Source organism: Emydura macquarii, unplaced genomic scaffold, assembly GCF_026122565.2.
Source record: "Emydura macquarii macquarii isolate MOO-44397 ecotype Brisbane River unplaced genomic scaffold, CSIRO-AGI_Emac_v2 contig_3085, whole genome shotgun sequence".
Lineage (NCBI taxonomy): Eukaryota > Metazoa > Chordata > Testudines > Chelidae > Emydura > Emydura macquarii.
This window is the reverse complement of record NW_027133222.1, coordinates 1,836-21,639: the sequence shown is the minus strand read 5'-3', so window position 1 is coordinate 21,639 and position 19,804 is coordinate 1,836. Positions and strand designations below refer to the sequence as shown.

General features: G+C 47.7%; 1 gene segment (V, D, J or C); it reads left to right on the top strand.

Annotated features, from left to right (window-relative positions):
* Positions 1–12,464, top strand: part of LOC137141573 (immunoglobulin lambda variable 5-45-like) — a 37,023-nt gene extending 24,559 nt beyond the window's left edge. The window contains 2 exon segments of the V gene segment in view: positions 7,204–7,241; positions 11,861–12,464. Coding sequence covers positions 7,204–7,241; positions 11,861–12,183 — 361 coding nt within the window.
* The last annotated feature ends 7,340 nt before the right edge of the window (positions 12,465–19,804 follow it).

Below are 19,804 nucleotides of genomic sequence, written 5' to 3'. Positions count from 1 at the left end.
TATTTAACCATCTCCGGGGCCCTGGAGAGGATGAGGCTGATTATTACTGTGCTGCGTGGCACAGCAACGCTCCTCACAGTGACACAGTCAGGTGGGGAAGTGAGACAAAAGCCTCCGCTCCGCTCCCCAGGCTGGGCCCTGAGTGGTAAAGGGGGACAGACCTGCACAAGCGGCAGTGTTTGGTCTCTGCACATAACACAACACAACACAACACACAATCGCTGTTCTTCGCAGTGAGTCCATTTCCTCACTCAGGAGATGCTCCGCTCTTCCCTGGTTCCTCCTCACGCTCCCTCTGTAGGCGGTTGGGTGGAACATCTCTGCTCTTCTCGGGGAGGAGGGAGAACAACTCCTCCCAGCTCCCTCCATGCACTGTGTGAATGGCCCTTCCCCATCTCCCTCCTCCAGCTCCTTGTGCCGGGTGGGAACTCTCTACTCAGACTAGCCAAGGGTCTGCATCCCCTCCAGTCTCAGCATGGGCAGGGGGAGCTGCAGCTCCAGTTACACCCTCATGAGACAGCCTTCCCTATTCAGGGCCCTGGAGAGCCTGCAGCAAAGAAGGGGAAGGGAGACCCTGAGATGTCCTGTGTAAAACAAGGCCACAGGCTGGGTGATGGAGCTGGGCTGTTTGCTTAATTATTCCCAAGGAAGAATCAGACCGTGCAGGAAGGACGGTTAGACTGGTGCATGCGGGACTAAACAAGTTACACTCAGAACACAGCAAGCCTCTGCGTCACTGATTGCGCCTCCCCGCCCGGCCTTAGCATCTTCCACCGTTCGGCACAGGGGTGACAGGAGTGTCAGGAAAGGGCCGTGGGGGTCACTAAAAGGGGGAACGGTGCAAAAACCTACTGGGAGCGGGAGGCTTCTCCACCTTTGTCTGGGCCAATACTTATCCGTGTGCAACTGCCTGAATACCTGGGCAATTCCTTCCAAAGCTGTGACCAGGCTGATGGCTTGAGGAGTCGGTCTGTGCACTCAGAGAGCCAGGTAGGAGCAGCTGGACGCCGAGCACTTTACTTCCTGTGAGGTGCCCAAGTGGGAGCTGGGCTTTTTCATAAATCAGGCCATGAGAGACCAGCAGCAGGTGCTCACACGCCGAGCTGGGTGGCAGGACCTGCTCAGTTGAGCAGTCAGCCTTTGCAAATCCTGTCTCTGCCTTTGCCAGGAGAGTTGAAACCTGTTGGTGCATGTTGACCTCTGCTGGCCTTGCTTTGCCTGTCCCAGCTCGGGTCTGGGAGGTGAGTGAGTGCTGGAGTCGCATCAGCTTGGATCTCTGTGGCTCTGCTGCCATCTTCAGGCTTGTCCCAAGCAGGAAGCTTCTCCAGCCATAACTGTCTGGATTAAATATAGACATGGGAATCCCATGTGGCACTGCTGCAAAAGTACACTAGATGGGGATATGCACCAGGGAACAAGGTTAGTGCAGGGCTGGGGTGCCTGGTGGAGTTGCACGTTCCCACAGATGCCCAGGAATCATAATCTGGCTAAAATGTTCAAAAGGGACAGGGATCTGGGGTGCCTCCGCTTCTCTTCGCCCAATTAAAGACACGGGAAAGGGGCCTGAGTTTCCCAGGGCAGGTGCTCGGCCCCCTTTGGAAATCTTGGCCAATGGTGTTCCAGTTAGAGAGAGGCCTGAACCCAAGCCTGGATCTCAGAGAAGCAAACTTTGTGTGTGTGTAAAACAAGAAGAGAGGGAAGGAGATCTGACTTTCCCAGCCCTGCCAGGGGGTTAGCAGAGGGAGGGTCCGTGCTTAGCGCTGGGCATTGGGACCTGCTTGTTGTCTGAACTGTGGTGCAACTGACCATTTGTCAGCGGCTGATATTAGCCCAATATTGATTTCCTGGCTGACTTTCAGGGCTTGGATCCAACTCTTGTTCCTGTCTTCAGCTAGTTTAATCATTTTCCTTTGCATGGACTCAAACTTGTACGTAACTCGATAGGAGATGGCAGCTTGATACCAAACGTTTAGCTGACCTGTATAAGGCTCAGTGCCACTGTCTGAAATGGAGGCATTATTAGCTGCTAAGACTGCACTAACTAAGAAACAATTAAGTTGAGTGACTGATCACATTCTCTTCCCCAAGAGAACCAAGTACAGGCTGGGACACAAATGACTGCCCTAGAGGAGCTGTTCATGACCAGCACGTGCGGGGACAGCCCGGTTAACACTAGGCCAGGCTGCTCAAGTGTAGCCCGGTAATCTGTCCAACCATGCCATGCGACTGCCCGGGCGCACCAGAGCAAAACCCACTGTCTCTTGCCTTAAGACAGCCTCTCTGATCCCGGAGGGTTCCCCAAAGCCCTTCAGAGAAAGATATACAGACATCACTTCACCCGTCACTGATCTGCAGCCACCTCTGGGGTGGAGTGAGACAGCTGCTGTACGGCACACACCCCCACACGCATGTGGGAGAGGTAGCACAGAATAATAATACGGCCTGTCCCGTGAGAAATGTAGGCGGGCGGGATGTAAGCACCTGTGTTACACTAACAGGCACTGGGGCTAACACCTTGTGAACGTGCCGTGCAGCCTCAGCGAAGCCAAATGGGCAGGAGCGCCTTAGCCGGTGCCAGAGTAGCAGGGTTATTTATGGCAGGAGAGCAACTTTAGGTCTCAGGTAAAAGAGGTTTCTTCCGCCTGTCGTGTCCCCTCACACCAGGCCAGGACACCGGCTTCCGGTCTGGCTCCTCACTGCCCTGGCTGCGGTGCCCAACTTCCTGCCGCCCCCGAGGTGTTTCTTGGAGCTCTACGCATCCAGCGCGAGCCTTTGTGGCGGGAGAGGCGTGAGGCAGGCCCAGCAGGAGGCGCCGTGGCAGGCTGGGCTGCCCAGCCACACTGCGCAAAGCGGAGCAGCCACGCACCGTGGCCGGGGCGGATCACTCAGCCGATGAGCTAGCAGAGCTCAGCTGGTCTTTGCGCCACGTCACAAGTGCTTGGCCCCTGACTTGACAACGCAAATCGCCATCAAACCTCGGTAGAGCTGAGATCTGGGCTCTGACGCTGACTGTGTTAACCGCCGGGTGAAAGGCCGCCCTGCCACAGGACAGCAAGCCCTGAGCCCCAGTGAAGTGTCACTTAAATCCTCCAAACAGGATTTAGGTGAAGGGATGCTGTCCATGCCCCTGCCCCTGGAGAGAACTGGGCGGGCGGGAAGTCCCAGGACCTGCAGACAGAACAAGTTGATAAAGGACATCTGATTAGCTTCAGCTGGTCCCCAGCTGCCCTGAGTCACAGAGGAGGGGAGAGAGCAGTGGTGAGTATGGCTGCTGAGGAATGGCTAGTGGCTGTGAAAGCCGGGCTGGTGCTCTCTGCTTTGGTTCGATTCTCTGCTGAGTCTCAGACCTTTACCTGTTTGGTAAGCCAGGCAGGAGTAAAGCAAAGGGGGTGGGATTGTCTGTGAGACACACACACCCCACCCAGGGTTTGGTTTTGTTGGAGTCTGAGTTCTTCCCACGCGAAATGAACCAGGGTCAAACAGTCTGAGTGTAGGGCACGGCCGTCCCAAACGGTGCGTGTGTGCTGGCTGGGCCAGCTCACGTGTTCAGCTGCAGCAGGGCATGCTGGGCCCAGGAACGAGGCGCTCATGGCGGCAGCGAAAGAAATTAACAGGTTTCTCGCCCCCTTGCTCTGGTTTCATGCAAGCTGGTTAGACAGGTGCTCTTACAGATGAGGGATTGATAGCCCTGGCTAGACCCAGCCAAATCACTGGCCCCTTTTCCAGGCAGTTCCACCAAGGCGTCTTTGTCCTGATTTGCAGCACCATGCTCATCCCTCTCCTAGCTCGCTGAGTGGACAGCCTGCCCATGGTGAGAGGGGAAGGCAGAGGCAGCGCATCCTCATTCCTGCCGTAAAAAGGCTTTGAACCCAGATCCCCAGAAGCCAAAGGTTACCAATGGAAGAATGGGAGACTTGCTTTCCTGAAAGTCTGGCTGATTACATGATGCTTCCTATGCACACCGGAAACTATAAACACAGTGATTGCTACTTGCACTGAGCGGCACCTGTGTTCCCCAGACATTGCTCTGATTTCCTTTCAGGGTTTAGCAGAAAAAGGAAGTGGTTTCCAGGAGCCAGACGGTTACACACCATCTGCCAGGTGCATGTTGGCAATGACAGGCTGTGTTTCCCCCATTACTAGAGAGTTTCAGGGCAAGCCAAGTCTGCACCAGTGGAAAAAAAAATGCATGAAATCATGTAACCACAAGTCAGCTTGTAACCACAGGAGTTGGCTGCAGGGGCCATTTCCTGATTACAGCTGGTAACTGTCCTGCCACATTCAGTCACACAGCAGGTTTTCATCGGCTAAGTGTTTTGGTATCAACTGCCATTGATTTCTCAACCTACAAGTTCATTTCAAGTGTACAATATTGCCATTCAGGCTCACGCAATAGGCTGTACAGCAGGTTAATTTCATGAGTCCATCTGCCATCATCCACTGATCTAACAGGACTTTTGTTGCAATAGATCAGGTGCAATGCAGATCTCTCTTACCATTAGGTATGTATCTCTAACCAGGCAGATGTCTCTTACCATCAGCACATCAATACAATTCTCAGCTCTGGCTGGTTCATAGAAGGGACAGCAGAGAGGCAGCAGCTGACTGACTGAAGTAAAACCAGCCTTCCATGAGTGTGACCTCCCTCCAGGACGCTATGAAAAGTTGGAGCCTTTCCCCGCTTTCCTATTGCTTTCTAGGGTCTCCCCCTTGTTTTGCCTGTTAGTAGCAGTAGTAGAATGACCGGGATCATGAATGTTACATGAGTGACCTCATCTTTTCAGCTGAACACCAAGTATTTTCCCAGCACCAACTAGGGCCGCATGTTTCTGCTACCCTCCCTTCCCTGGAAATCATGAATTCAGGGGGTTGACTATTTTGATGTTAACTTTAAAATCATTCCCTTTAGAGTCGCACCCTCCAGTCTGTGCAACAGGGGACTGGGGACTTTAAAAGGGGATGTTATTGAAGAAGAGCTTTAAAGAGCAACAGGAAGCCCCAGCTTGGGAATCAGGGCTTGCCTGGTTTTCAGTTTAAACCTGCCCAGAGTTGTCCCCGAGGACCTGCTGCTGCATCTGTGTTTGAGCATCAACAGTCACTGTCAGTCTGAGTCAGCCCTTCCTGTTTTGCTACCGGCCCATGGCCACTGGTCCCTCCCCTCCAGGCTTTCATTGCCAACTGACTTATCACCCGACATTTCTCTCAGGCTCTGGCCTGTACTGTGCACACCCAGCTCAGCTTGTCAGGCTTCAGAAGAGACGTTTCAGTTCCCAGTCAGGTGGCAGAGCCAGAGCTGGGGGATTTCCAGAGATGCCAGTTGAGCAGGAGACGCTGTTTGCGGCTGAGATGGTGCTTGTCAGTCCCTCCTGGGCCGATAAAGGAAGGACTTATCCTGCTACTGCAATGAATTCGACTGCAGGAGCTGCATCTGTGAGGACTCATAAGGGATGGACGACAATTTTGCTTTGTATCTGGGACATACCGAAAGAGGGACTCCCTGACCTATCTGGCATCCTTGGGACCCAGGAGCTTACACAGAAGATGTTTATGGTAGACTTCAGTGGTGTGACCATCCCAAGGGTAGCACCCTGTCAGGGCAGCCAGAGCCTCCCGACCCTAAGAGAGACCACGTCATGCTTCAAATGGCCTGTGGGCTCCCCTGGCCGTGGATCACTCCATGGTTCCCAGCAAGGACCAACCCTCTGGGCGAGGAGGGCCGTTTAGAGCAAGAGCAGCGCTTGCATTTCAACAAACGTCCAGGAATCTTCCTCCCTGCTTCATTACAGAGGAGTCTCTGCCTGGCCTGAGGCTTCTGGGGAAACTGATCAGCGTGTGTGTTCTGAGAGTTCTCCAGTGCTGCCTCCGGAGGGAGACGAACAGTGGATGCTGCTAATACTTCACTAGCACGTGTCCTTTAGCCACTGCGATCTCCTTCCAGCACAGCATTCATTCATGGCACCAAGAATCCAGGTGGATTTCAGAGCAAAGAACCTCAGTCTCCTGCCCTTCTGTGTCAGTGGGACCCATTGGGAGTCATACCACAGCCTCGCTGGAAATACGGAATCAGGTAAACCAGGTTTAACGTCATAATATCGCCTCTTTCTTGATTTGTATTTGTCGTGACCTAAACCAAACCAAGGTTGCCCTGAGACTGACTTTAGGTTTCCGTAGGGCACTGGGCAAAGGGAGCATTACTCCCTAGCATCTATCTGTGACCCTCTTGCCTCCCTGACTGTTTCTGATCACACATTGGTTCAGACACTCCGCCTAAAAGGTACGAGAGTCTGCAGACTTGGAGAGGGGGTAGGTGCCAGGCTCTGGGGGGTGGCTAAGGCCTTCAGGGGAGACATGGGTAGAATGGGGGCTTATAAAGTGCTGACTTTGTAAGGTGTGAATCTAGGAGCTGTGGCCTCTTGCTAGAATTGGTCCTGTGTAACATGCTAGAGATTGGGAACAGTAATACATACCCTTTTCCATTCTGTCTAACGGCTCCCATAAGGTACTACACTGCATATTACTGATCCAGGTTTCCATACTCAGCTGTACACCCTGCCACTGGTTTTCCCACCTTCTCCATTCTGTAGCCAAACTTCATAGCAGAGCGAGCCTCTGACACAGCTCCAGGCTCCCCTTCCTCCGAATCCCCTAGCTTAGTTCTCCAGGTTTTATTCTGCAGTTCCCTGGAGGCCCCTGGACTCCAGGCTGAAAGGACTGAGCCAAAGTGGCTGGCTGAAATTCTGTTCATTTCTGTCATACGGCTTATTCTCTGAAACATGGACATTGAAACACAGCCGGGGCCAGTGACCCATTCTGCCAAAATAAGGAGGAAAAAGATCCAGAGAGGAAAAGCTGGTGAAGATGGACAGGATCATCAAAGTCAACCAGGCCTGAATCGAAAAGCCCTACATTAAGACTCAAAGAGAAGGAGAGTTCGTTCTTTGGGATTAGCGTCCGATTTAAGTCACTAAGGGCACATGGGAGAGAAGGTGATCCCACACTTACACTCCCCACTGAATTATTATCTATCAGCCTGTGTCACACAAGTTTCTTCAGAGAAGAGAAATCTGGGTCCCTTCTCCCAAAGCTCAGCATTCTGGCCAATCATCCTCCCCATCTAATTCATCTCGCCTATGGGATGCCCAAGCCCCAAAGCAGAAGCAAGTAGCTGCGGGGATATTTTTGCACAGCCGTGTGTCACTGTGTGTATGTCTTCGGCGGCGGAACCCAGTTGACCGTCCTTGGTAAGTCACTCTAATATTCATTTACAATCGTTTCCCAACTGTTGTGGGTTTTGAATTTTTTTCCTTTGTCTCCCCTTCTCAACTTCTCTGTCTATTCTGGACAGGGTGCCCTTCTGCTCTGTCCTAATCACAATGAAAATGTGTGTGTGAGTGGAAGGGATTTGCTCTGTTGAATGACAAAAGGAAGGTCCCAAGTACTTATAGACTTTTTTCACTTGTAAAATGTTTTTGTTCTTTCGCTACTGATGAGTGCCCGTTGATAAAATCTTTGGTCACATAACTGATGTTTGTTGTATTACAGCAGTAGTAGAAAAACAAACCAAAAAACCCCTAAATTCAGAGCCCAGCCAAGTTGTATTTTAATTGTTTATTAGACAGAACTGTCTATGTCAGTCGCTCTTTGCTGGAAAGACACCCAGATAAGGCTATGGCAGAAGGAGAAAATATTCAGAAGTTTGATATATAAGGTTTTTAGTTTCATAGAAGACTGATCAGTCCAGTTGCCAAAAAAATAACAAAAAAAACAGTCTTTCTTTTTCAGAAATGGTCAAAAATGACAGTTGCCTTTTTATTTTTACATGTCTCGTGCTTTTTCTGAGGTTATGCTGGAAAAGTTAGGTTTTGGTGACAATTAGCAACTCAGAGTAAGAAAAATGGGAGCGGTAAGTCAGATGAGTGAGAAAGAAGTTTCTCCTATTGAAAACACATATGGCTGTTTTTAGGGCAGTCCCAGGGGCAGAAGCAATTTAAAAGATACTTTTAATTCTCAGTTGCAATTAAAAGGGGTACAGAGCAAATTACGATGACTTCTTACTGAAGAATGATACACCCTTTTTTGCAAGTAGCCTGTTCAGTTTTAACCATCTATCTGTCTAGTATCCGTGCCCATTGCTGGTGTCTGAGCAGCTCAGTATTTAAAAGATATAGCTGACACTGAACAGATCCAGAGAAGGATTTCTATGAAGCCCATTTCTTGTCATGCAGATACGTAGATATTACTGTGATGGGCACTAGAAATGCCCGTGGTAGCTAGATAGGCAGCAAAGAGGGTCTTAAGTAGTGTGAGACTCATCTGCTCCAGCTAGGTCTCTGTAGCCAGGAACAGAGAGGAGCAAGAGAGGATTCAGTTGAATATTTAAGATTAAGAATGAATGATTGTGATTGTTAGCAAGAGATCACAGCTCATTCGTCCTTTCTCCCTGTCCATTGACCCGAGGGCTCTCTGTATGGAATGGATGGCCAGTAGGTATTGGCTAAGTAAAAGACAGAACTTCTACACAGGATGTGTCATCGCCATGGGAGGTGATAGAGTAAAACACTGTAGCTTGAATTAACAAGAAGCTGGATAATTTTATGACCCGTTAACAACACTAAGGCAAGGGGAATTGATATGGTGGGTTTCAGGACACAAGATGGTGATTGTGACAGGACTGAAGAGCACCCCGGCACAGCACTGAAACTGGCTAGATTATAAAATCAGTGGGAGCTGTGGTTGCACAGTGTGTCTGAGAATCAGGTCAATAGGAGCTGCCATACAGTATCACACCACTGGGCCAGCAGTGACCAGCTGATGCTTGAGAGGAAAGTGAACAAACCTTATTACTTAATTTTCAGAGGGGCTGCATGCCCGTAGCTCCCCATAAGAGTGATGTGCGCCCAGCACCTCTGAAAATCGAGCTGTGTGTACAGGTCTGAACATCTCTGTGCAATCAGTTTATGCAGGACTAAGTCAAGGGATGATTTCCTTTGGGTGTTTAGCCATAGATATTTATTCCTCTGTACGAGTGAGGGGGAAACCAGCAGCAGATGGGATTACACCAGCAATGTTAGAATTTTTTTTCAGAAAGCTTCTTGTGAAACATGGAGGTCAGTGGTTTTCAACCTGTGGTCTGCAGATCCCTAGGGGTCCACAGACTTTGTCAAAGATTTCCAAAGGGGTCTGGCACCTCCATTTGAAATTTTTTAGGGGACTGCAAATGAAAAAAGATTGAAAACCATGGCTCTAGGAATTTTAGATATTCTGATGGGATTAACACATTGTAATTGAAGAGAAAATGAACTCCAGTCTAGAAAGTATGGGCCAAATTCTGCTCTCGGTTACATGGGTATAAATCTGGAGTAGCTCAATTCACTTCTTCCTAGAAGATATTAAAATGATGGATTCTCCTTTCAACAGTGCATGTGTGTGTGTGTGTGTGTGAGAATCTGACCCACAACCTTTAACTCTCATTGACTATCAATGACCACTGAATCCAATGGGCTCTGTGCTAGCCCATGGGTCTCCTTGGAGAAACTCATTGCTGGATGAGGCCTTGAGTCTCTGAAGGATGAGTGTCCCTTCAGGAGGTGGGAGTCTCCCTAATTATGAATTGTCACTTTAACTACGATGTAGAACTGAACAATCAATGAATGATACATTGATGAAACACGGGGAACTCTGGATTGGCCTCTGCTGCTCTAGTTTGTTCTGCGATCAGTGCCGGGAATATGAGCCGTTCAGTCAGTTGTCAGCAAGGAGGTTTTTTAAACATGAGCTGAAATTGGCTTCTGAAAATATTGGGCCATATCCTTCTCGGTGACTTTGGTGAAAGTGCATTGACTACAAGGGATTCACACAGCGTAGCTGAGAGGAAAGTTTGCCCCATGGAATCTAATTAACTGTAAATATATATTTGAATTGCCAAGTGCTGTACAATTGAAAGCAATTTAGCGAGCCCTTCTGGCTGCCTACTCAGATAAAATAGCGCTGAGCTGCATGGGCTCCAATCCTGCAATTGGATCCACCCAGGCAGACCCTGGCATCCTCACAGAGCATCTTTGAAGCCCATGGGAATCCGGCAGGGTCAGGCGGTATGGATCTGATTGCAGGATCAAGGCCTCAGCGGCTAAAGTTCTCTAAATTGAATCCAAATAAATAATCAGACATAGCAGTTCCCATGTGTTATTGGGAACACTACGGTAACGTGACCATGTGATGAAATGTTGGCTTGTGCGATGTCAGTTTCAGCTGAGTGCAGCTTCATAACGGGACATTAATTCCCACCAATGTCATGTTCAACTATTATATCTGTAGAGCCCATGAGGTCATCATGGACAATATTATTAATGCTAGGACTGAAGGCCTAATTCCTGGCCAGCTGGATAACTGCAGTGGCACAACTGTGCCAAAAGGAATTAACAATGGAGAGTGCTGGCCAGATGTGCAGGGGTAGATTATGAAGTTGCATGAGCTCTGATGCTACCAGTGGGCCATAAACCACCGTAAATCTTTGCACAAAGAATCTGATCCACCAGAGCAATTAAGCGCATGCCTAACTTTAAACACCTGAGTAGTCTATTGACTTCCATGGGATAGCTGCTGTATTTAAAGTTAAGTACGTGTTTAAGTGCTCGACTGGAGTAGGACCCTAGTTCGCATTTTAGGGGCCCAAATTTTGCTTTTGGTTTCTCTGATTCAACCAAATTAACTTCAGTGGTTTAATGTTTCCCTCAGTACCTGCCCAAATGCGAGCTGAATTTGCCTAAATGCAACCCTAAAATATTAAGAAAACAGCAAGAATAAAAACGTGAAACACACTGTGTGAGGTTCCTGTCACGTATGGAATATCCTGCAGGAGGAGATACTAAAGGAGTACAAATTTCTATAATACCAACAATTAAAAATTAACCAATTTAAATAGGTCTTAGGTTAGGCAGGATTCCAAATCTGAGCTAAAACTGAAGCCCTCAAACATCTGCATTTCCTACAGCCAGCAGGTGGTCACAAGATGGCAAATGCTAGCTGGCAGTTCTAAAGATAGACGTGTTAGAGGCAGATAACGGCAGACCATCTGTAACGTGGTGCCATTTTGTGTATGAAAGCAGCAGCTGCTTTCCATGTTCTGATGGCAGCTCACAGCAGATCAAACGTATTTGATTCAAAGAATAAGCAAGCTACATTTCTTAGACCTGAATTCCTGGGCAATCAAGCAAATGCAGCGTCAATGCCAGCTGGCTCCTTAGCTGGCGGAGAATGAACGAGCCGTCAGCACAAGGCCAGATGCTAGGAAATGTTTAGCACTGAAGGTTATTATATTGGTGAATTTGGATGCAGGATTTCTCTGGGTGGATGATCTGTATGCATAGAATATTCCTTTCAATGGGAAAACACTAGCAGGGAAATACCTATTAAATTATTTGAAAACAATAGCATCACTGCTGCAGCATGCGCTAGTACAATGCTCTAGCTGAACTTCGCTTTTCCTGTTATACTCCACTCACGCTATTGGAAAGGTTTCAGTCTTTGCCATTTGAATCTGGGTATATAATATATATGAGCTTTGATTTGATTTTTAATGGTAAGCCTTTTAATTACAAAGTAGCATTGATCTAGATTTCAGGCAATTTCTCCCTCAGGCACCATACACTTTATTTTAAAAAATACACTTTATAGACCCGAAGGGCCAGATCCTTAACTGGTGTCATCGAACTACATTGATATATAGTAGGTGGGAATCTAGCCCAAAATACCTAGCATCTTGCATTCTGCACTGGCAGTGTCTGAATTTGATGTTCTGCTGTATATCTGAATTCGCTTTAGTTTTGCTCCTAATCTGATTCTGAATCTCATTGTCTTGTAGGTCAGCCAAAGGCATCTCCGACTGTGCACCTGTTCCCTCCATCCGCGGAAGAGATGCAAACAAAGAGCAAAGCCACACTGGTGTGTCTGTTGAACAGCTTTTACCCAGGGTCAGTCCAAGTGACCTGGCAAGCTGATGGCCAATCGATCTCGACTGGAGTGGAGACCACCAAGCCATCCAAACAGAGTGACAACAAGTTCATGGCCAGCAGCTACCTGTCTCTGAATGCAGCAGACTGGAAGAAACGCGAGACCTACACCTGTCAGGTGACACACGATGGGAAGAACTTCGAGAAGTCCCTGAAGAGTTCAGAGTGTTCTTAGCCCTCGGACCGTGAGGGGGCTCAGCCGGTCCCTGTGTCTGTCAGCAGAGAGTTCCCCAAAGGATCCAGGATCGGTCTGTAGCATTATCATAATGCTGATTTCCAGCAGCTCTGCTTCCTGTTTTATATGGGGGATCTTTGACGATCCCTTTGATATCCTGCTTTTGTTCCCATGTTCCCACTGTTCTCACCCCTCTGCATGCCCTGGAAATGTCCTTCCTGCTTTAGTCAGTGATGCAGCCTTGTTATGATATTAATAAAACCAGAAACATTCAGCTATCACTGTGTCTGTGAAGAGTTAAAATTATTGTCTCTTTCAAATGTTTTTGAAAAGTTGTTTATCATGATCCTGCAATAAAAGATGAACATTTATCAGCCAATAGTTTATTCTTCCGGTTCCAAACACTGAACTGATTTCTATCAGTTTATCTGTCAATAACTTACTCTCAGCAAATATAAGTAAGATTTAGTAGCCACTGGGTAATGTGTGTTCATAGTTATAAAACTATCTGCTGGATTTTCATCTGGAGTAGATAGGCACCATGCATTTCAATTCAGTGGAGTGAGACCCATTTATACGCACTGATGATCTTACTTTGTATGCTTTGCCTAGCAAGAAAACCACTAGCACCAAGCTGCTTTGGGAGTTACACCAAGTCTGTTAGAAGGTGCTACCCACTGCCCGGTTTCTCTTGGCAGATCATAGGGTCTGAACTCAACCCTATGCAAAGAGCTGAACGCAAAACCTATGTGGCACTTGAGTCCCATTTAAACACTATTGAGTGGGCATAAGAGTGTCTCCCTGTAAGTCGTGCCATAGGTCTTTGTCAGGGTCTCTGCACAAGAGCAGAATCTGACCCACCTTCTAATGGCATAACTGGAACACAACAGACCTCATGCTACAAGAGTCCACTCGAGTCACTGAGTATCTCTTGCCACCCACAAGTCACAAAACCAGCAGTGCAGACATGGAAACATACCAGCTCACCTAATTCCAAATTGCACTGTGCTTCTCTGCAGGGAAGCAAATAGGGGATGGATGGATATGTGCTTGCCAACTACAAACAAATGTTATTAGGCTGGAGGAGCTTTTAATGGATTTTTTTAATCAAAAGATCTTTGTTCCAAGCTGCTGTGTCCCTGTTCCTTCTCCCAAAGGTGAATGTCTTAGCAGCGGCCCTCAACTCCAATAAGAGTGTAAACAGATTATAATTTATCAACAAAGGCCTGGCAAATAGATGCATTACAGTTAAAATGTGAACCCCAAATGAAAATACGTCCTTGAAAAATCATAAATCCAGGGAGCCCCACAAGGGAGACACTATATCATTCCACCCCAACTCCCTTGATTTGTGGTCTGCAATTCATTGCGCTGTAGGGTCATCACCACCGAAAAGAATATTCTTATTGAATGTAAATGGTTTGCCTGGCCGTTAGCATGCAATCTCAGCTGCTCACACAGACAGAGCCATCCTATCCACCCCATGGACAGGGAAGCATGGGTACAACTTGTAACAGAATTCATAGAGGGTGAAATTCACAAGAATTCAAGGCCCTTGTCTCCCAGGCTGGTACCGGGTCACCATGCTACAGAAAAGAGAAGGCTAAGATCAAGGCCTGCTGGAGTAGCTAGTTTTATTCCAGGCCCTGAAGTTTTTTCCCCCATAAGTGATTTCCCAGTCCGCTATGGCACCCATGAACGCTAAATAAAGTGTAGGGGAAAAGAAACCAAATAACTCCATAATGCTGTTTTTTTTAAAAAGACTCCAGAGGCGATCCTGGCATTTACAGGCTGATAAGCCTAACTTCAGTCTCTGGCAAATTGGCTGACACTATAGTAGAGCTCAGAATGATCAGACACATAGATGAACTTGATATGATGGGGAAGGGTCAACACAGCTTTTGTAAAAGGAAAACACGCCTCACCAATCTATTAGAATTCTGCAAGGGTGACAGTGACATATGGACAAGGATGATCCAGTGGAGATAGTGTACTTGGACTTTCAGAAAGTTTTTGATAAGGTCCACCCCAAAAGCTCCTAAGCAAAGTAGGCAGTCGTGGAGTAAGACAGAAGATCCTCTCATGGATCAGGAACTGGTTAAAAAAGATGATAGGAAACAAAGGGTAGGAATAAATGGTGAGTTTTCACAGTGAAGAGAGGTAAATAGCAAGGTTCCCCAAGGATTTGTACTGGGACCAATACTGTTCAACATATTCATAAATGATCTGGAACAGGGGATAAACAATGCGGTGGCAAAGTCTGCAGATGATCCAAAATTACTCAAGATAGTTAAGTCCAAAGATGACTGCAAAGAGTTTCAAAGGGATCTCAAAAACTGGGTGAGTGGGCAACGAAATGGCAGATAAGTACAAAGTAATGCACATTGGAAAGCATAATCCCAGCTATCCGTACAAAATGTTGGGGTCTAAATTAGCTGATACCACTCAAGAAATATCATAAGTCATCATGGATAATTCTCTGAAAACATCTGCTCAAAAAAGCTAACAATGTTAAGAACCATAGGAAAGGGATAGATAATAAGACAGAAAATATCATAATGCCACTATCTAAATCCATGGTACACACACACCTGGAGTAATGCTTGCGGTTCTGGTCACCCTACCTCAAAACATTTTTATTAGAAGTGGAACAGGTACAGTGAAGGGCAACACAAATGATTAGAGGTATGGAACAGCTTCCTTATGAGGAGAGATTAAACTGTTCATCTTAGAAAAGAGATGAGTAAGGGAGGGATAGGATAGAAGTCTATTAAATCATGACTGGTGTGAAGAAAGTGAATAAGGGAGGGTTATTTACACTTCTCATAACACAAGAACCAGGGGTCACCCACAGAAATGAATAGGCGTGGGGGGGGGGGGGTGCTGCACAGGGGACACACCCTGGGCCTACAGGCTCACTAGGGTCCCCTCCCATCTCATCTGAGGTGGAGGGTGACTTTTCCTGGACTGAAGTAAGAGGAGGGCACAGTGAGGCTAGGGTCCGCGTGGGAACCCTCGTGCAGTGCGGTGTTCAGTCACAGCAAATGGCAGCGAGGGCGCCTCCAGCTCTCTAGCTGGCAGTTCTCTTAGCAGGGGACCCCTCAGTCGGACAACACCCCTCGAAGGACACATCAAAGTGACCTTTGTCCCTCAACAACACGGATGGGACAAAGAAAACCCCAGACAGAAAAGAGAAATGAACAGCTGAGCGTTGTTCTCCTTTCTGCCTGCAGGGCTGGCGAGAATACTCTTCTCATTCCCCTCCTCCCCAGCAGCGTTGGCATCTAACTTGTTATTGCTACGGTAATGCCCACTGCCGGCATGCTGAGCTGCATGAGTGAATCCTTGCAGCCCCCGGGAGCGCCACTGATGCTGGATTGCCTCTGCACAGCTCAGGTTACAGACTCAAGGCCCTGCGCATTCTGAATCCAAACCTTTCCCAGGGTCACTATATAACAAGCCTTCCAAGGAATAGCACCCCGGAGAAATACCCTCCAGTTCACTAGCCCTGCGCTAGCCTTCGACTGTCACTGCCCGCAGACGTGACAGTGCGATGCAGCTGTGACATTGCTTTGCACACAATGGATGTACCAATGGGGCATTGGTATCTTATTGTATTAATACTGAATTGGCTGGCGTTTCCAAAGGAGGCCAAGAGATCAAAGTGCTCAGACGCCACTGATTTCCAATGGGACGTGGCACTATACAACCAGCCCTCTGGGAAAATCCTACTCTATTTGTACAGTTTGGATTTGCACTGAGTTTTTTATGGGTTTGGCCCCCATGTAAATACAAATGGCTACAAAAAACTGCCCCCACAGTACCCTGATCTTACCACTCCTGATGCCTATGGGGAAAATTCATTCTAGTGCAGGGAACCACCACAAAGGTTAAACGCCACCTAGATCCTAGTTTAGCCTATGGCCATCCAGCAGTAGAAGCCATCAACCCTTCATTTGCCAGATCAAATCACTGGCCAAAGCAAATACAAATCACAAGTAATGCAGCCTCAGGAACCTGAGCAAAGGAAAACAGACCTGCATTCAACAAAGTAGTTCATTAAAGTTAGGCACATGCTTAACTTAAACATCAGATGAGTCACTTCTGAATGATTCAACAATCAGGGTGTTCATGTTACCTCTTACCTGTGCCGGTGAGCATTTACTCACAGGAGTAAATTTATTCACATGAGTTAGTCCCATGGTTTCAATGGGACTGTTAGGGTGAGTAAGTGCTCACCAATGGGTGAAATTCATCCTGTGCAGAGGAGTGCATAACATCTGTGCACCACTGAAATCCTTCATAAGCCCTGTCTTGTGAGCCTTATATGACACACAGGCCTGTGCGGATCCTAAACCCAGCGGTGAATTCTCCCCACTCTGAGAATCCAGCCCTCAGCTGGGAGAATGATGAAGTCATTTAACATATCAAATCAGAAAGTGTCAAAGAAGAGGTTTGATAACCCAGAACATCTTCCTTGAAGGAGCTGGACATTTATCACAGAGACTCAGCCGGGACCTCTGACACGCACTCCAAGCTGAGACCCTGCAGAATTCTCCCGATCATTGTGCCATGTCCTCAGTGCATGCTGACCAGCGTATTAGTGCGCATGGAGCTGTACTGCAGAGCCTCCTTCCAGCCTGATCTCCACTGGCCAGAGACTTCTGTCCGAGTCTGGTCTTGAGCCACTGCAGTCATGGGAGCTGTGTGATTGACTTCAGTAAGTGCAGAAGCAAGTGCTATAAACAGCTTCCCCCATGGCCCATTAATGAGGAAATTAAATTGTAGCCACTCACTGCCCTGGCCGTGCTGTGCTGGGACACACCAGGCACTCAGGGGAGTTTGTATTTACAGGCAGAGGGAGGGTCCAGTGCCTGGCTTCATTCATAAGAAACCAGCTGAGCATGGACACAGCTCACAGCCTAGATGTTTACTGGCCATGCCTTTGGTGAGAGGGTGTCACACGCCCACACGCGGCTGGGCAGCAGGCACCAGAGCTGCTCTCCTAAGGTGAGGGGGAGGGAATAGCACAGCCATGGTGTGAATTTCATGTCAGCTCTGCTCAGGGGAACAGTGCCAGGATTTACTGCTGCAAACAGCTGGGAAATACTATCCAATGGCTGTAGCTGATGACAGTGTGATCATTTCTAAAGGCAATTGGGGGGCTCCCTTGAGGAAAGTGCTGAGCTCTGCTGCGCACTGGACATTGGTGTCAATATAGAGCCTGCCTGCTCAGCTAGTGTTGCCTTGTATTGGTGCCAGCAGGGTCTGGGTCATTTCCCAGTGTATGCCAGCTCTACGATGGACATGATTCTTACAGGCACCAAAGGTTCTGACCATCTTGATCGACTCCTGGCTTCCAGAGAGACTGACAGTACCGCCTGCATCCCATCCACTGCTGGGCTTCAAACAAAGCCTGGTGCTGATTTCGTTCATGGCACGTGGATCTTGAGCCATTCCTGGGGCCTGTTCCCTGAGGAGACTTCACTAGCGCCCTGCGTGGCTCAGCTGAAAACAAACACAGGACGACACGACGCAGCTTCTTGCAGAAGTGCTGTGCCCAGGGACTCCGAGCAATGCCTAGCCCCATGGACAAGCTGAAGATGCTGATCAGGTAAGCTAGGACAATGTGAGAAGAGATGTCTTAGCTGCTCATGGACAAGTGCAGAGAAGCTTGCGCTATTCAAACAGTAGACCAGGACAGCACGTGGTTCGGATAACACCCTACCCACACATGTGCAGTCCCTGGCATCTCTGATCTGTCTCTTCGCTGACACTTTCTGGTGCGTCACAAGGACATTTTGTACAGTCCTTATGTCTATAAAGATGCTTGTGCTCCCAGATGTGTGGGCTCCGGCCAGCTTTCTGTGTAGGGTTATCGTATACACAAGAGACACGACCAAATCCTTTCAGTGCTGACAGCTCATGAGCCTCATTCTTTCCATGACATAATTCTGCTGAAGTCAATACAAGTGATGAATTTGGCGCGGTATTGGCCTGCTTTGGCCAAATGGCAGTGGAAGGACCAACATGCTATCCAGTTGTCTACCTCCCCCTCCACCACCCAGAACTGTACAACATGGGGCTCCATCCACAGCAGCAAAGATATGCAGGCAGATCCCCCACTGTGCATGAGTTTGGAGCGCTCTGCAGTGGTGGAATCCAGCACGGTAGCGGAGCACATGGCTCCTTTGCTTCTCTCTAGGTAAGTTTACAACCTCTAGCACTGCAGTACCTGAATATTGTTGAGACACTTCGGAATTTATCCATACACCACCCTGGTAGGTAGGGAAGTATTGTCCCCATTTTACAGATGGGGAACTGAGGCATAGAGAGATGATGTGGCTTGCCCAAAGACAAAAAGAAAATCTAAGACAGAGCCAGGAATTGAATCCTGGTTTCCTGACCATCTTCTGCTCTCTTACGCGGGCTGTGTGTGGGGATCGGGATTTGGCCTTAGTGTGAGTTCTCCCGTGGAACACTCCGTTGCTTCACTTCCCAGTGGATCTTCACTCATCCTATTGTACAGTGAGTTTCTCCAGAAAGAAGAAACCTGCGCTCCCATTGAAAGCCAGTAGAACGTGTCCCATGCCTCTTTTTCCCTGCACATGCAGTAGTGGCGACCTCTCCCTGCCATCCATGGCAACGGGTTTTTGTACAGCCGTGTGTCACTGTGGTGGGTCTTCGGTGGAGGAACCCAACTGACCGTCCTTGGTAAGTCACTGAATTACTCACAAACTTTCCTTCTTCTGCCAGTTCTGTCATTTTTCCATGATTTTTTCCTGCTTTCTTTGTCTTCAATCTGGGCTCAGGTCTCCTCTCACTTCATATGCAGGCCTTCACACTGCATTGGGAATAATATTTAGTATCTGTGGATAGTCATAGCAGATGTATACGTCCCATGTTGCATTTTCTTTTCTTTCCCAGTGAATAGAATTTTGAATTTGCCATGAAATGTATTGCGATTTTGCCACTGGGTCCCCATTTATGATGATCTAGTATTAGCCCCTGAAGGAAAATATTTTTCCTTCTTTTTCTTTTAAGTTATAAACTGTTTTTTATTAGCATTGGGTGTTGGTGACTAACAGAAGTCCAGCGCCAGCTTTCCGACCGCTGTAGACTGACATAGCTCCATTGTTTGCAATAGAGCTCTGCCAAAACTCACCAAACCTCCTAAAGCCAGGGGTCCACTCTCATGAAATCTGATCAATAGGAGTCCTGATGATTTCAAATCTGATTTGTCTGGGGTAGTTTGACAGAAATGCTTTGTAACGAGAGCTGGTCAGAAAATACGGTTTTATTCTGCTAATAATGTCAGAAAATTCAAAACAAAATTAATCACTCATCTAAATGGGTCTGAAATCCAAAACAAGCCTTTTCAGCTGAATACTGAAAAAGTTTCAGTTATTGACAGTTTTTGGTTTCACATTTCCACTTTTTGCATTTTCAACTAAAAAAACTAACTTTTTTTTGGAGAAAAGTAAACACTTCCCACAAAAATTTTCATTCAGTTGGAACCCAGTTTTCCACTGAAAAAAGTTGTGATGGGTAATTTTCTAACCAGCCCTGTTTGCGGTATTGTTCGTGTAGAGCTAGATACAAGATTGACGTAATTTTAATA